This window comes from Takifugu flavidus, chromosome 14, assembly GCF_003711565.1.
Source record: "Takifugu flavidus isolate HTHZ2018 chromosome 14, ASM371156v2, whole genome shotgun sequence".
Taxonomy (NCBI): domain Eukaryota; kingdom Metazoa; phylum Chordata; class Actinopteri; order Tetraodontiformes; family Tetraodontidae; genus Takifugu; species Takifugu flavidus.
In genome coordinates, this window is record NC_079533.1 from 14,279,903 (window position 1) to 14,296,375 (window position 16,473).

The 16,473-nt window shown below is 43.7% G+C and overlaps 2 protein-coding genes and 1 long non-coding RNA gene across 5 annotated transcripts; 2 read left to right on the forward strand and 1 right to left on the reverse strand.

Moving 5' to 3' along the window:
* The first annotated feature begins 22 nt into the window (after positions 1 to 22).
* On the forward strand, positions 23 to 2,048 carry sra1 (steroid receptor RNA activator 1). The gene is made up of 6 exons (XM_057055312.1): positions 23 to 240; positions 543 to 653; positions 718 to 798; positions 875 to 1,011; positions 1,283 to 1,391; positions 1,486 to 2,048. Exons 1-6 carry the CDS (start codon positions 216 to 218, stop codon positions 1,797 to 1,799), a joined length of 777 nt encoding a protein of 258 aa, XP_056911292.1. The 5' UTR covers positions 23 to 215; the 3' UTR covers positions 1,800 to 2,048.
* On the reverse strand, positions 1,885 to 3,248 carry LOC130538083 (uncharacterized). Of its 2 annotated transcripts, none has more exons than XR_008953763.1 (3): positions 2,946 to 3,073; positions 2,704 to 2,835; positions 1,885 to 2,101 (listed from the first exon to the last, which is right to left on the reverse strand). It is a non-coding gene; the product is annotated as an uncharacterized LOC130538083 (long non-coding RNA). The 2 variants fall into 2 exon arrangements; XR_008953764.1 differs by lacking the exon at positions 1,885 to 2,101 and adding an exon at positions 3,137 to 3,248 and having other exon boundaries at positions 2,133 to 2,835; positions 2,946 to 3,029.
* A 711-nt stretch (positions 3,249 to 3,959) lies between these two features.
* camk2a (calcium/calmodulin-dependent protein kinase II alpha) lies at positions 3,960 to 16,414 on the forward strand. 2 transcript variants are annotated; one of them, XM_057055309.1, is made up of 18 exons: positions 3,961 to 4,312; positions 5,485 to 5,579; positions 7,066 to 7,125; positions 9,083 to 9,137; positions 9,258 to 9,323; positions 9,405 to 9,477; positions 9,597 to 9,699; positions 9,774 to 9,857; positions 9,946 to 10,040; positions 10,204 to 10,326; positions 10,409 to 10,492; positions 10,598 to 10,640; positions 11,758 to 11,795; positions 12,010 to 12,058; positions 12,132 to 12,207; positions 12,281 to 12,375; positions 12,454 to 12,682; positions 12,782 to 16,414. In XM_057055309.1, the coding sequence occupies exons 1-18, from the start codon at positions 4,251 to 4,253 to the stop codon at positions 12,783 to 12,785; spliced, it is 1,434 nt and encodes a 477-aa protein (XP_056911289.1). In that variant the 5' UTR covers positions 3,961 to 4,250; the 3' UTR covers positions 12,786 to 16,414. The 2 variants fall into 2 exon arrangements, with proteins under 2 accessions (XP_056911290.1, XP_056911289.1); XM_057055310.1 differs by lacking the exon at positions 12,782 to 16,414 and having other exon boundaries at positions 3,960 to 4,312; positions 12,454 to 12,686.
* The last annotated feature ends 59 nt before the right edge of the window (positions 16,415 to 16,473 follow it).

Here is a 16,473-nt window from a genome sequence, read left to right on the forward strand (position 1 = left end):
CTAATATTTTACTTTTAAAATTTTAAGCGGAAATTGCGTATAATTGTCAGCAACAAAATGATGTGTTTTCATTTTAAGTAAACACAACATTCACCGAAAGGCTATATCTCAACATTAACGCAGCGCCTGCAGTAATAATCAGTATTTAGCCCCTTGAGTTAGCCGAGCCGCTGTCTCAGCTAGTCTAGCTCTTTTTTCACACGGTAAATTCCAACATGGAGGACATGTACATTAAACCGGGTAAGAGTCGAATTTGAGTTATTTTAGATGAGTTTGGGATCAGTTCAGCTGCTAACAGCAAACACTTGTTGTGTAATGTTTGATGTCGTTTTCTGGCGTTAAACCTTGTCTGAGTGTTAATTCGACGACACCAATTAAACCTCGCGGTAGAAGCCCCTTTACAAATGTCTGTGAATAAGCGTAGTGCTTGTTCTGGGATGGGATCTGGTGATACGATCTGCATCTGTGTAAACATTTTATTACCCTTGAATGAGTGTGTTGGGGGTCACTGCTGTACGTATTATCCTGCTCCTGTTGCACAGGTAACCAGGAGCGGGGCTGGAACGACCCACCTCAGTTTTCATATGGGCTTCAGGCCCGTGGACCACAGAGAAACCTCCTGAACAAAAGAGCGGTTCCAGCAGCAGATTTAGGTGAGAAATCTCTGGCCCTGGCTCATTTTTCTTGTGTCAGGCTGAAAGGTCTATGTCTCCTCAGGAACCCCACCCTTGAACCCCCCCTCCTACAGTCCCCTGGGTCCACCTCCATCCAGTATAGCCCCGCCTCCTCTACACTCAGGTAAACTCCAGCATTGATACAGTCATAGATTACGTCATGTGTAAGTTTTTTAATGTACTTCCTTTCTACCTTGCAGTTTGTCCTCCTTCTACTGCTTCCCGTCGTCCAGTGGGAACAATCCAAAGCCAACCAGAGGCTGACGGTGAACCTGACGGGGACAGCGTCCTGTCGGTGTTGAACTGTGCCCTTACTGCCTGCAGACAAGTGGTTAAAGTAAGTGTAAAGTCTTTGGACACTACACTTTTTGACTTTGGTCCTTCTTCAGTTCTGGGATGATGGAACTCGTCATCGTTCATTAGTGAGACTCAAAAATAGATGGACTTATTTATTCAGTCTGTGAGCCTAAAGATTAAAGGCTAATTCATGCAGCCCTCATGGCAGCGTGACAGGACACGACATCCTCAAACAACAATCTAAATGGTATCTCTAATGGAAAAAGAAATGCAAAGCAGCTCTTTGTACCCTGTGTGACCTCTCTTTGCAGGAGCAAGTGTGTAATGATGTAGCAAAGCGGCTCCGGCTCCTAGAGGACAGCTGGAAGGGAGGTAAACTGAGCCTTCCTGTGAGGAGACGCATGGACACCCTCTCTCAGGGTAACTTGTCTCACAATAACACGTGTCTGTCTTCCTGAACCCGCATTCAGAGTCCTCACCTGTTTACCCCCGACATCCCCCATCTGTCTCTCAGAGTTACAGTCTGGTCACTGGGACGCAGCAGATAAGATCCATCTGTCTCTGATGGTGGATCACGTTACTGAGGTCAGCCAGTGGATGGTCGGCATCAAACGGCTCATTGCTGAAACCAGGAAACTGAGTCCAGAACTTTTGGAACCACTTAAAAAAGCGGAACCCGAGGCCTCTACAGAGTCTGATCCCCAGTCTGGAGACCAAGTTCAGGACTCCGGAGACCCAGTCCAGGCCTCTGGGGTTCCAGTCCAGGACAATAAAGAAGCAGTTCAGGATTCTAAAGAACCAATCCAGGATGCAGGCTCTCAGCCATGATGTCATTTTGCAGGAAATAGATTTTCTGCTCTCTTCTCATCCTACATGAACTCTGCAAAATACAGAATTGGTTTCTTATCATCTTCACTGTGACCAGGGAGTGGAATCATTGAGGCATGAACACAGGTCTTAATTCTGAATGTGTTTGTGTCACAGACTATTAGCTTTACTCAGCTCATACTTTCACAGAGATTAATCATGAATTATGAATCATGAAATGATCTTGATGAATAAATCTTCACACTGGAACATCTTCATTTCCGTGCTTCTGTTGTGGGTGAAAGATCACTGCTCCCTTCTGGCTGGATAAAAAAAAAGACATCAAGAAATATGAAGATATTTAAATTATAAATGGTGGTAGTGACGACTGGTGGTGCAGTTCAAATGACCAGGTAATCAATCGCCGATTTGTAATATGCTGTACCCGTCCACAGCCGCCAGGGGACGCTAGTCAACAACAGGACATTTAAATGTCAGTGAAGGAATTTATCCTGTAAAATCTTGCGATGTGCCAATATTAATGCCAAAAAAAACTGATATAACACTGGCTGGAGAATGAATAATCATCAGATGAGTTTACATAAGCGATAATGGTGTTTGGTCTGTGTTTGAAATTGCTGGTTTTGTTATTCTCTGCAATATTGCTGAATTGTGAACAGAAAGGTTTCAACCAAACACATAAGCTGAATCGAATCGATGAGTTTTAATGAGGAAACGATTGCTTGTGTCAAAACAGGCATCTAATGGTAAAATCGTTAAGGGCAGCTTTAAGCAATTGATGGAAACAGCTGGTGCTGAGCTCACGAGGTCACATTTGCATCTCTATCTAAGTGATATTGCACTAATGGAAGAATCCATTTAAAAGTTGGGATCCCCTCCATTTAATAGACCACCTGCGTCTGACCTTCTGTCACCGTGTCATCTGCTACAGTGGGAAACGATCATAAAGCAGCATGTGACATATGTTTCCTCATTAGTCCAGTGCTCCCAGTGCCCCCAGTGCTGCCTTCAGTGAGCCGTCTGTTTAATTCCACTTCTGTCAAACAAACATGGAGTTTGAACTCTTAACGATGGTGTTTTGTTTGAGTCCAGCAGTCATGCTTCAAGCAACCGTGAGCAGGTCTTTCTAATATGAATTCTCCTTACCAGCCAATTCCTGCTCCTCCTCCTCTTCCTCCTCCTCTTCTGCTGGGACAGCGAGGAGGCTCCAAAGAGGGCAGCCATGCAGAACTGATGAGTGACAGAAAGAGAGGAGCAGAATTGAGAGAGGCTGCTCCCGGCAGACACAAACAAACCCCAAAATAGACTAAAGAACAAGAAGGCTCAGTCCCTCTGACCTCAGGTTGAAAAGACACTACAGACAGCTGCAATATCACCCTCGCTCCGCTCACCGGTTCAGTTACACACACCCGATTTAACAGTTTGTTCTTTTTCTTCACATGCAGCAAACCAAAGTCCGCTCAGATGGTGAATGGGTTGTAAATTTGCTATTGTAACCACGAACAACAGAGCAGGTGGGGTAAATCTAGCACCAGTTGTCAGGCCTTCTCTGTGAGTCTGTTCATTTCGTCTGTCCTAAAATTCCTAATGCTGGTTTTCTTTATTCCTTCACCATTGGTGGGAGCGTCCCAGTTCCCCCCCCCCCCCCCCCCGGTTCCATTACTGCACGTAGTATCGGACCATTCAGTGTCCTTGGATACGCTGGACGCAGACTCACACATGAAATTTCAGGTAAACGCCGCCTGTTGTGTGTTGTTTGCCTCCCACAAGTCACCTCCTCTCTGGAAAATCTTACTGCGAGACTTTGTAGTACTGGTAAGTAGTAAGAGCAGCTTTATCTTGTAGTAGCACTGAAGTTAGCACAAGTATAAGCAGTCAGATCGGAAGTAATTTTGAATGTGATGGGAGTTGAGGAGTGGCGTTCCGGACGTGTTCTCTATGGTTTTTCTATGTACAATAATATTTATAGTACTGCAGTTTTATTTCCCGAATAATCTGATGCTGTTTGCAGTTACTTTCCAGCACACACAGAGGGGATGCAGTTACCATGGTGACCCTGTGCATGTGAGTGTACATGCATGCGTGTGTGTGTCTGTCCCGGTCTGTGATTGGCTGATGGGCCAGGGTGGGTGGGCAGGTGGAGCGTCTGAAAGCATCTTTCTCCCACAGACCCGGACAGAGAGACAGCGAGACACAGATCTCCTAACAGCTCTCTCCTTCTTCCCTTCATCTTCCTCCTTTTCCTCCTCTTCCTCCTCCTCCTCCTCCTCTTCCTCTCCTCGGGACTGAAACTATCTCTCCATCACTCTTCTACTCTCTCTATTTTCTCTCCTCCATCCTTCTGGCAGACAGAACGGCAGCTCTAACTCTTGGCCTCCTTCGTCTCCGGCATCATCATCTTCAGTGGAAGACGGACAGGGACCCCCTTGACCCTCGACCTACAGGGTCACCATGGCAACGGTCATCTGTACCCGTTTCACCGAAGAGTATCAGCTGTATGAAGAGCTGGGCAAGTGAGTATAATAGCAACGATCTTGATAACGATCTCCGTCATCATCACCATCTATGATTCATGTTGATTAAATATTGCATTGGACCTCACAATATTAATATTTAAGGAAATCTAAATTTAGATATTTTATGCTGTCACATTGTTGTCTACTTAACTGTTATATTTGTATTTTCTGTTTTCTGTTAATGGACATGTATGCACCATACTTTGATGTGTTAATAATATCATAGATAGATAGATAGATAGATAGATAGATAGATAGATAGATAGATAGATAGATAGATAGATAGATAGATAGATAGATAGATAGATAGATAGATAGATAGATGAGTGTATCACCTTTATGACCCCATCCCACTCACTTCCCCCACATACACACACACACACACACACACACACACACACACCACACACACACACACACACACACACACACACATAATGCCAGGTCTCTTACATAATGTGCTGGTGGGTGGCAGAATGCCTCTTTCAATGGAAGTGAAGACACATAATTCTTTCTGTAAAACCTGTTAGACTTCAAACAATGAATCACAATCAGAGGGGAGACTTCTTCATCCCGACTGTCATATCGATCAGTCCCGCTGTGGTGATCCGGTACCTGACGTTACGCTCACACTCCTCAACGGGCGGAATCTGAGCAGCAGCAGAGGTGGAGTCAGTCTGACTGTCAGAAGCACAAATTCTCCATCTGCAGAGTCGGCACAGGGAGGCGCAGCTCTGTGTGTTCCACCGAGCCTAGATGGGGAGTTACACTCTCACAGTTAATATACACATTTATAACATCAGCTTTTAAATCATGGCCAAATTAAAAGAGGAAGATGGGTTTATTGACAGAGGAAAGGGTGTAACTTCAACATTCTATCACCTAAACCAAATTCTTAAACATACTGTGTTCTCAGCTGTTCAGGGATGGAAAACAGAAACCACCCTCCATGTTCCAGTGGGTTCAATTTGACCTAAAATAGGAAGAAAGTGGAGACAGTGGAGTTCTGCCCACCATTGGGTCAGCATGTGTACAAACCCACAACTGCTACACCACAAAAGGGCAAGAGCTCAACAAATGCTCCAAGAACAGGCATTTCCTTATTAAGATGAATGAAGATGTCTCACTGTCATAGTATCACTGATGGCTTCCTCCGGTTGCGTTTCCAGGGGAGCGTTTTCAGTGGTGCGGCGCTGTGTGAAGGTGCTGTCAGGCCAGGAGTACGCTGCCAAGATCATCAACACCAAGAAACTCTCTGCTCGAGGTGAGAACCTGCAAGAAGAACTGCACACGTAGCTAACGTGGTCTGACACGTCCTTCCTACTGACAGCCAGCAGACCACATTTGAGGTTCAGGGGCTTACTATAAACACCATGAAGGAAGAGCAACTACAATAAACATAGCTTATTAATTGAAAACAAATTTTAAGGGGGGGGCTTAGCCCCCTTGCTACAGCTAGCAGGGTTTGTTTCTAGATGCAGAATGTGATTCACAATGTAACACACATAGTAACCAACTTTTAAAACCACTCTGGATCACAGGATGGTGGTCTGGAGCGCAACTACCAGACCATCCTTGAATAAAAGAACAAAAAAAGATGTGTGACCTCTGTCCCTCTGGCCCAGTTTCACAAACCCACCATTGTTTTAGTCCTGGCACTTTTGCACATTGACACCTGATAAAGTTGTGCTTGTGCTCTCCTTGCTCTCGCTCTCTGCTTTTTTCATAACTCTGTGCGAGAGATTTCCTTTGCTCGTTGCTTAGCAACACCATACCGAGTCCGTGTGTATGTGTGTGTAAGAGAGAGAGAGGGAGAGCAAGAGATTAATTAATAACTAATCAAGTGCAGGCTGCAGCTAACGGTTACCTTCATGATTGATTCAGGCTCTGATTTGGTTGTGCATCATAATTATCACGAGATGGTTCGTTAAATCCTGAAAGTCAAAGATGAGTCGGCTTCCAGCTGCGTGGGATGCGCACTTACAACCTTAACGAGTGCCCAGGAAGGGCTAAAGGCAGCGCATTCATGGATTAGTTTTCATCTGCATCAGAAAGTCTGCACATACATTAGCGTTTACAGACCTGTCTTTAAAAAGTAATTATGAAGACAGAAGAGCCACTTGGAACATATGTATGCCTCCAGGTGAGACAGATGAGAACATTGAGGAGATAGGATGTGAGGATTAACAAAAACAGATAGAAGAGGATATAAAGGTAAGGTGAGAGGAAAACCCCGGAAAGAACAGGTGAGGAGCAGCTAACGGGGCGGATGAGCAGCCGGGCAGAACAGGTGAAGAGAACAGGGAACAGATGAAGGAATGAGAAGCAGACATGTTTCCTGACTCATGTTTCATGAGGGATGAAACGATGGCCAACGTGAGTCATGTGACCTCCGGCGTGAGGCCTCAGCTGTGCGAGGTGTGACGAGACGGTTCTTCCTCTCATGAACACACGAATGTCAGATTTAATCTCAGTGCCTGTGTCCGCTCCTCCCATCACCATCACGGAGCGGCGAATTAACACCAACTGCTGGTTGATGCCATCTGCCACTCAGCTCAGCATCACCTGTCAATCAGGACGTCCAGACATTTGTGAAGACAAATGTCTCTGCACAAGGGGAACTGTTTGCTTAGAAATCATTTATTACCTCCCCATAGATACAGTATTTTTACCAGACCAGTTTTTACCGCCATACTGGTGTGTGTGTGTGTGCGTGTGTGTGTGTGTGCGTGTGTGTGTGTGTGTGACAGATCATCAGAAGTTGGACCGGGAAGCTCGGATCTGTCGTTTACTGAAGCATCCCAACATTGGTGAGTACTCCCTCCTCTGTTACACTTCCGGTGGTGCTTCCTGTCAGGTCACATGGGCACAGTTATCTCCACACCGGTCATGTGGCCCCCAGGTATCAGGGGTGGATAAAGATACGATTGAGGGTTTGTCTGCCATGATTAAAACCCGTATCACAAAGTTCCCCATGTCCCAGTTTGGCGTCTAAGATCCTCAACTGGACGCTGTGAAACCTTTGCTGTGGTTGAGGGACTCTGTGTTTCAGCGGTTGATTTAGAATTTCATCAGGGAGCTTTTCAGCAGGCTCGCAGCCCCTGACGGGGGTGTTTGCTGATCTGTCAGACACTTCAAAGTGACTGTAGCAGCAAGTGTCACAAATCTTCCGTCTTGAATGAAGCGCTGACTTGTCAGACACACGAGACACATATTCTTAATAGACGCACTTTGGAGTCAGGAGCACCTCTTGTTTGTTGATGAAAGGGGCTTCAGTGTGCTGAGTCCCTGTTTTTCTGTTCTAACCTCTGGGGAGGCCGTCGTCTTCTGCACATTGACCAGGAAAGCTTGCGGAGAACTGAAAACAAGTTTAATAGCTTTGAGACCATAGGCAGGTTTAGCAACAGTGAACTACCTCAGAAACACCTGAACCATGTCTCATAACCAGCCCTCATAGCTGCCCCCAGTGGCCAATTCTGATCTTGTTTATAAGCCCCACCCCTTTTTGTTGCGAAGCAAAGTGAAATTGCATCTGTGGAAACTGTCCACATAAAGTACCCTAAATCTATAGTGATGGTAATAACATAAATATTAATATTCCTACAAAAATATCAATTAAAAACTGTGTTATTTCAGTAACTGTGGACGAATTGAACGTCAGTGTGGATCACGTTGACCTTTCATTTACACTTTTTGCTCATGTGATAGTGAAGGTTTTTGCAGCATTGTGGTAACTGTAAAGGCAAGGACAGTTACACGTGAGAGCAGCCTGGAACGCGACATTCCGAAGTAAAGATCTTCAACTCAGGGACAAGCCGAGGGAGAGCGTAGGCAGCTCTACCGGCTTGGACCGACAGCTCTGACCGTTCTTAAGGCCAACAGAATTACCATTAAAATACAAACAGACTGCCGAAGAGTCAGGTGTTTAAATACGACCTCACGTTGGACCCTAGCAGCCAATCCGCAGGCTGCAGCCGAACCAATCATCCAATCGGTGGTCTGTGTGGGCGGGCAATGTTCTCCACATAAGTGTTACATAACTCTGCGTGCGTGTTGCTAGGCGACAGTGTCCTTAGGTGAAGGCATCAAAACCCTCTTTCCTCCTACAGGCGCGTGCACACACACACACACACACACACACACACACACACACACACCACACACATACACACACACACACACACACACAAAGAAATCAAATCCCACTGCACTGTGTGGGAGTTTTCGAGAGAAAACCTGATTATTTCACTCCGAGTGCTTCACACAGGTACTGTGTGTGTGCGTGTGTGTGTGTGTGTGTGTGTGTAGGCAGCAGCCTCTTCATTCTCTACCTGTTATACAATCCATACGGAGCTTCAACATTCAGAGCAAGAACAGACAATCATCAGAGTTCTTTCTTTCCTGCAGCAACTTTGTTCTGCTGGTGTTTTTCCTGGAGGGTTTAATGGGCATCATCGCTTCCCAGACGTGATGTGTGATGGCGGCCGCTTGCTGCGCAGCTATGAATGAATAAACATGAAAGCAAACGCACATGTGAAGGCAAAGTCTCCTGTCGTTGTCATTATCAACCCCCTAGTAACGTGAAATTAGCTGCCAGAATACTTCACCATTCAGGAGCTGGTGTTTCTTTGGTTTCACCTCAATTTCCCAACAGCTGAGTTGGAATAATGGAGAGCTTTGTTGTGATGACTGCATTTAAGGGTAACAGATTAATCATGTGAACTTGTGAGAGTGTCCCTGACTCTGAGTTTTGCTGCTTCGTTTCAGTGCGGCTGCATGACAGCATTTCAGAGGAGGCGCATCATTACCTCATCTTTGACCTGTGAGTGCTGCTCTTTCCCCCCTTTTAACGTAGTCATGACGTCTCAATCTGTTTAAGGCGGTTGACGCCTTTCCTAACCCTGCACCACATGTCCTAAATTGGTATTTTTGTTCTCATTAGAGTCACTGGTGGCGAGCTGTTTGAAGATATTGTAGCCAGGGAATATTACAGTGAAGCTGATGCCAGGTAGGATGAGAAACCTTACTGCTCCCGTTGCTGACCTAGGAACAGTTGATGGTAACAGCTGTATCTGGCCTATGTTTGCAGTCACTGTATCCAGCAGATTTTGGAGGCAGTGCTACACTGTCACCAGATGGGTGTGGTCCACCGCGACCTGAAGGTATCTGTCCACCTGAATCTACCTGGTTTTGCTTATTCTTATTTGTTATCAGTGCCCCTTCCATAATGTCATATGTTTTAACATTCTCCATATGTCAATCTCATTTCTCGCCCTTTCAGCCTGAGAATTTGCTGTTGGCATCCAAGTCCAAAGGAGCCGCGGTGAAACTGGCTGATTTCGGCCTTGCTATTGAGGTGGAGGGAGACCAGCAGGCCTGGTTTGGTAAGACCATCAGTTTCCTGCAGAATTACTCTGGCTCATCCAGATAATGTCCACATTGCTTTGTGTGTTTTCAGGTTTTGCTGGGACTCCCGGTTACCTCTCTCCTGAGGTTCTGAGGAAGGATCCATACGGGAAAGCTGTCGACCTTTGGGCCTGTGGTCGGACTCCTTTCTACTCTACTCTTTCCTTTCCTTGTTGCCTTATTTCCTTGCTCATTGCTGTTTTCTCTCCCTCTCTGTCCCTCAGGTGTGATTCTCTACATCTTACTGGTCGGTTATCCACCTTTCTGGGATGAAGATCAACATCGACTCTATCAGCAGATCAAAGCTGGAGCTTATGATGTAGGGAAGATATTCGTGGTTGCCTCAGTCTCTTAAATGCACCATTTGATAAACTGATATGAGTGATACATGGATGAGACCACTCACATATTTGTTTATGACCCTTTTGTTGGGGTGCATTATAAATCAGTGCTCATGAATCCACTGATGTGTCTATTCATAGTTTCCCTCTCCTGAGTGGGACACAGTGACTCCTGAAGCCAAAGATCTCATCAACAAGATGCTGACCATCAATCCATCCAAACGAATCACAGCAGCTGAGGCCCTCAAACACCCCTGGATCTCTGTGAGAGTCTCTTACTTGCTCTTAAAATGTTCAGATTGCGCATCCTGAAGGCTCTGACAGAAATGTGTGATCTTCTTCCCAGCATCGTTCCACTGTGGCCTCCTGCATGCACAGGCAGGAGACGGTCGAATGTCTGAAGAAGTTCAACGCCAGGAGAAAACTCAAGGTAGGCTGAGGTCAGGAGGTAAAATGTTCCAGGTATGGATCTCGAGTTACCAAGTCAAATCCACAGTAATCCCTCCTTTCTTTCTTCCTTTCTCCTTTCCTTCAGGGAGCCATCCTTACCACCATGTTGGCCACCAGAAATTTCTCCGGTGAGTTCAGCAGTTGTCTTCAAGAGGAAAAAAGTCACATTTTCCCAGTTAATTGGCGAAGCTAAAAGGTCTGCGTCATCATCAAGTCCGCTGCTTGATGCTTTTGGGATTAATCTTTGACCTACAAAGTAATGTTACAGTAGGAGAAGGTTAAACTGAGTGTGACCATCCAGTAATTTGTTGACATTCATACAATTAGCAGGTTATCACTGTGTGTGTGTGTGTGTGTGTGTGTGTGTGTGCGTGCGTGTGTGTGTGGGTGCAGCTGTCCTCAAGTTTCAAACACTTCAGGATAGTACAGCTCTATAGATAGAATGGAAACCACCCCGGGAAACAACAACAGGTGGAGAGACAGACAGGACTTAGACTGTAGACAGATCTGATTGTTACCATGGATACAAATAAAAGAACTGTTAATTGTTGTAAAACTTAAAAAGAGAGCAAATTTGATTCGCTCCATCTGTTAAAAATGGCCTCAAAATCAGGTGCCCAATCACTGATGTCATCAGAGCAAGCCGACACCTAGCACAAACAGGTCCGACTCGTTCTGGATTCGTAATGTTGACTGTTCGGGGACATTTCTTCGGACAAGAGCTGTTCCTTCCACCTTCACTCTTTGTGCGCTGCGTGACACAGGCGTGTACGATGGTGCGCTGCGATTGGTGGAGAGCAGTTCATCTTGTGGCCTCACAGCTGATTCCGATGAAGTGCTTCCTGATGTCTCGCATGTGTTGTCCGGATACTTGGGAAACCGTTGCTGCTCTCTAACCAACCAACTAAATTTAGCATCCACTCTCCTAAGGCCGTCCTCCACCTGTCTGTCTGCACACAGACACACAGTCAGTCGGTCACTTGGGATCACAGACAGGAAGCGACTCTGGATTATCAGTGTCTCACCCTTCGGTCTTTTTTAAACTCTTTGAAAGCTCATTTGTCCAACATTTAAGTGCATTTTTGTTATAGTATGAGGCATTTCCTCTCTTTATCCTGAAGTTTTGTTTTGAATCTGACTGACAGAGGGTTCTCGGAATGATGCCGACTCTCCTCTTTTCCGCGTTTGTTCCTTTCTTCGTGACTCTGCTGATTTTCCTCATCTTTGTCTTCATTCCTTGTTCAGGAGGAAAGAGTGGAAACAAGAAAACTGATGGAGTCAAGGTGACTATCTTTTTTGATCATTACTAATCGCAGTAGTAGATGTTTAGAATGAGATCATTGCCAGATGCACTGGAATTCCCTCTCCTTTACGAGCCAATCATGTAAACTGTGATTCATGTATGTGAGTAAGCTGCAGCAGTTTGACCCCAAAATAAAAAAATAAAAAAAAGAAATCAGAGAAACGTCATCGTGACTCATGTTGTTGTTGTTGTAGGAATCATCTGAGAGCACAAACACCACCATCGAAGATGAAGATACCAGAGGTACGCCAACACAAACACAGTTCAGCACAGCTGTCATGCAGAGACATTATTGACAATTTTCTGCTTCCGACAGTGAGGAAACAGGACATTATTAAAGTCACTGAGCAGCTCATTGAAGCGATCAGCAATGGAGACTTTGAGAGCTACACGTGAGTAACTCAGATACGTGCAGTTTATCCCCTGAATCACATTCTTATTTTGGAAGTCTCTCCACCCCCACAGGAAAATGTGTGACCCAGCTGTGACGGCGTTCGAGCCCGAGGCTCTGGGGAATCTGGTGGAAGGCCTTGACTTCCATCGCTTTTATTTTGAAAACTGTGAGTTCCTGCGCAGTTGAAGGTTTCCCACGGCTTTGTGAATTTTGGCCTTTGACTGTTTTGATTTGAACCCTCCAGTGTGGTCTAAAAACAGTAAACCAGTCCACACCACCATCCTGAACCCTCACATCCACCTGGTTGGTGACGAGGCCGCGTGCATTGCTTACATCAGAGTGACGCAATACATCGACGCCAACGGGACGCCTCGCACTGCCCAATCAGAGGAGACCAGAGTGTGGCACCGCCGCGACGGGAAGTGGCAGATCGTCCATTTCCACCGCTCAGGCTCCCCGTCCACACTCACCAAGTGAGAACAGGCGCAAATGCTACAAGCTCAAACGCTGTATCATCACAGATGCCCCATAAATGCAATAAAAATCTGCATTCTGCTCTCTTTCTGATGCAGTTAAACTTCCAAAGCCAACGGGTCTTGGAGGGATGCGCTGTCGCCTTGACAACTAATTGATTGACAACAGGCCAGGCGTCTGACACCAACCAATTAGTTAGACAAAATCAAGATGGAGGAGGACAGGAGGGGCAGAAATGAACTATACAACTAATCAATCAATCATTCATCCCATCTGGACTTTAATTTCACAACAACCACCTTCAATGATCCAATAAATCACACAGATCCCAATTACAAGCCCTTAAATTCCTTTCAGTTAGATCGTAATTGATCTAATGTTTCCATCAAAAACAATTCAAAGTTCTTATGAAATCTTCTAATTAAACATTAAACTCTGTAGATGTAATCATTTAAATATTTTAGTTAATAATGGCTATTAATGAAGGTTATAACTGTCAGGTTTTAAACTTTTATTTTCCTTATAGTAAATATTTTTTTGATTGAAAATATTTTTCAAATTACACCTGAATTTATATAAAAAATAAATCCAACTTGTTTATACTTAATAAAGTATTAACTTTATGAAATAAATTCTATTGTAATCTGATATATTTAAAGGTATATGAGATCTAATATAATATAGAGCTGACTTATTAAAACATATATTCAATTTTTTTTAAATAAACCCATTTCGAATTAATCCAAGCCAATTTTTTTATTTATTTGTAAATATGACCTCCAAAACACACAAGGTTTTCTTGTTTTAGTTCAAATTTTGAGGTTCTTTAGTTTTAGTCATGTAAAACATTTTAGAAAATAACAAATGCTTCTGGAACTGTAGCTTTAATTAGAACAAATAATGTCATATTGATTATTAAACATTTGACAAAAGCAGTTCAGGATGTCTGGAAACACAAATTGAGTTTTGGAATGTCGGACCCTCATCTTTCTGCTTCCATCGGGCTCGGAGTGCTTCACAAGCGTACGCAGCTCTCACACCTGTGATCTTCCATGAACAGCCACACCTCCCACCTTGACTCCGCCCATCAGGTGTCCTAATGAGGAAGTTCCTGAAGAACTGCCTGCTCTTCACTCCAGGACCATACTTAAGTAAATGGAATGTTTTTCAGCTTCTGTGAAGGGATGAGAAGATGAAGGAAAAATAGGAAGTGCTTTGATTCACCGTGTGCAGACTGTTAAAATCAAACTTTAACCCTCCTGAAATGTGCTAACAAACAATTCAAACTATCCAAAAATGTGATGGGAATTGTATTTTAAAGCAAGGAGCTGACTTCTAGGAAAGAATCAAAATTTTACTCTTGATTGTTTTAACAAAGTTGGAGGTTTTGTTGAAGGGGGGAAGAAAAGCACAAATAAACAAATAATGTTAAAGTGACGCTCCAACAATGAGCCAATGAGCATCAGGATCAGGATAGGGAGTCCCAGGAGTGACAAAAATGTTTGTGTTTATATGGTCATCCATGTCAATTGTCATCTTTTTTTTTTAAGTTTAAAATTTTGACACTGAAGGTTTATGAAGTGAACATTTTTTATCGTGAGGTCACCAAACTATATTTAACTATTCTGAATTCAGTGGAGCCTAAATATTGTAATTTTGTCACTCCTAAGCCTCCGTACAGCACAATTTCTGACATCCTTACTCATCTTTTCAAAGAGACATCAGGAACGACCACACTGACTCAATTTTTTTAGATGGGGTGAAGATAGTGGATTCTGTTTCGGGCAGAGATTTGCAGAAAGTTGACATCCTAATGTCGTTAGACTTTATTGACAGGAGTTCTGTACAGACGGCTTCTTCCTCTGAGCTGACGGTGTTTACTTTCTATACAGACGATGTGATTTTATGCATGCGGGACTTTGTGTTTTGTGTTTCGGCTTTAGTGTCTGCTGGGTTTTGACGTTTGCGGCTGCCATGTTGTTTTCCAGCTCTGCGGTGACTTGACTTGTTGGCTGTGTTGGCATTCCTCACTGGGAGCAAAATTGTCCGCTGGCCATGTACTAACAAAATGTTAGCACTGCCACCTTTGATATTCTGTGACTTTTGACCTGTTGTATTTGTCTCGGAGGCTTAAAAAGCTTTTTACCGTCAGGAGAATGTAGAACTTTGTACAATCAAATTCTTACTATGATAATTAATCTCTATTAATATTATAATTATTTGTAGATTTAATGTTTGACTCAGACCTTTAGTGCTAGCATTGTGTGTATCACCTTGTAGAGAATGTGTATTATTAGCTTTATTATTTTTGTTGGTATGATATGCGTTATCGTGTGAAACACAGTTTCCCATAGCAACCGCTGAATGTTTCGCCACAGTGCCGCTGCCTTTTTTTTGACACCTCTGTTCCATTTGGTGTCCCACCTCAGGGTCTGAGGAGGCCAAACTGCAAAGTGACTGCATTGATGCCATTTCAGGCTAAAATCTTGAAATGGTCTACAGTTTTAGAGCCCCTCCTACTAGAACTGGACTCAGGACGCGGTGTCATAAGACTGCATTTGCTTTGAAAAGTGTTGTTGTGCACCGTGAGTCGTAACATTACCGCCATTGATTGACTGATTGAGACAACGCGTGAGTTCACAGACAAGCTAGCAATAAGAAATTCACAAAACCTAGTTTGATTTCAAAGGAACTTTTACAACCAATCATTTCACATTCAGAGGCAACATTTGCATTACGAGCTTGATATAGATTTTTAAGGGTCGTACAGATCCGGTTTTGGTGTTGATATTCAATCATGCGAAAAGGCGTACAATGCGTGACACGTATAAAAGGGAGATACAGATTTAATTCCCTGTCAGGTGCTTGGGACTCCAAATGGCACAGGTAGAGTGAATGGTTGGTTTTTACTGTAGAAGAGTCTGTGTTTTCTAAACTTCCACTTTTCTGACACTTGAAATTTTGATGTATTTGTGAAATTATTCGAGCACTGGGGCTGCCAACATGCTCCCTTGCAAATATCTGAGATGTCACTTTATAGAACTATTTCGATGTTTATGCTTGAAACTAAAGAATTCATGTTTTCTGATGAATAGACAACGTTCTCTCTTGTCTCTCTGTCCATGAATCCAAAGTACTTTACAGCTGTCATCAGTCAACGGTGACTAATTTTGGACTCTTAATGTTCTCAGTTGGACACTTTGAATGTTCCATCCTGGTTCTAATTATGTCTGAGACCAGGGCTGGATTTTAATTCTCATTCTGCAGTCTCACCCGCAGCACTGAGAGCATGGACATCACAAGAAGCTTTTCTTCTCAAGAGTACAGGAAACAGCAGGGGCTTTTTGCTAGCTTTCTTGGCGGTTTACCTAGTGCTAATAAATTGAAACGTCTCTCAGTTCACCACTCATTCTCACTTTATTCTATTTTCAAATTTTAGTCCAGAAAATGAAATGAAACAACCTCATTCACCAATCAGAAAATCAATACAAAATCACCAATTGCTCACCAAAAATCAGCTCATTCATATCAATCAGCTTTTCTACTATGATGGGTATTGTACTGTAATGTATTAACACTAATGCTGCATGCTCAGTGTGTAACAGTGTGAATCCAGTGTGTGTGTGAGAGAGAAAGTTTTGAATCTTCTTTCTTTTGTAGTTTTTGGAGTATTTCTTCTTCTGCATCATGTTCAAAGTGTTTCTGTAAATAAACAGCAGTGTTCAAATGCTGATATGCCTATTTCCTTATTTGATAATGATATATAATAAATTTATTTAGAAATGACACT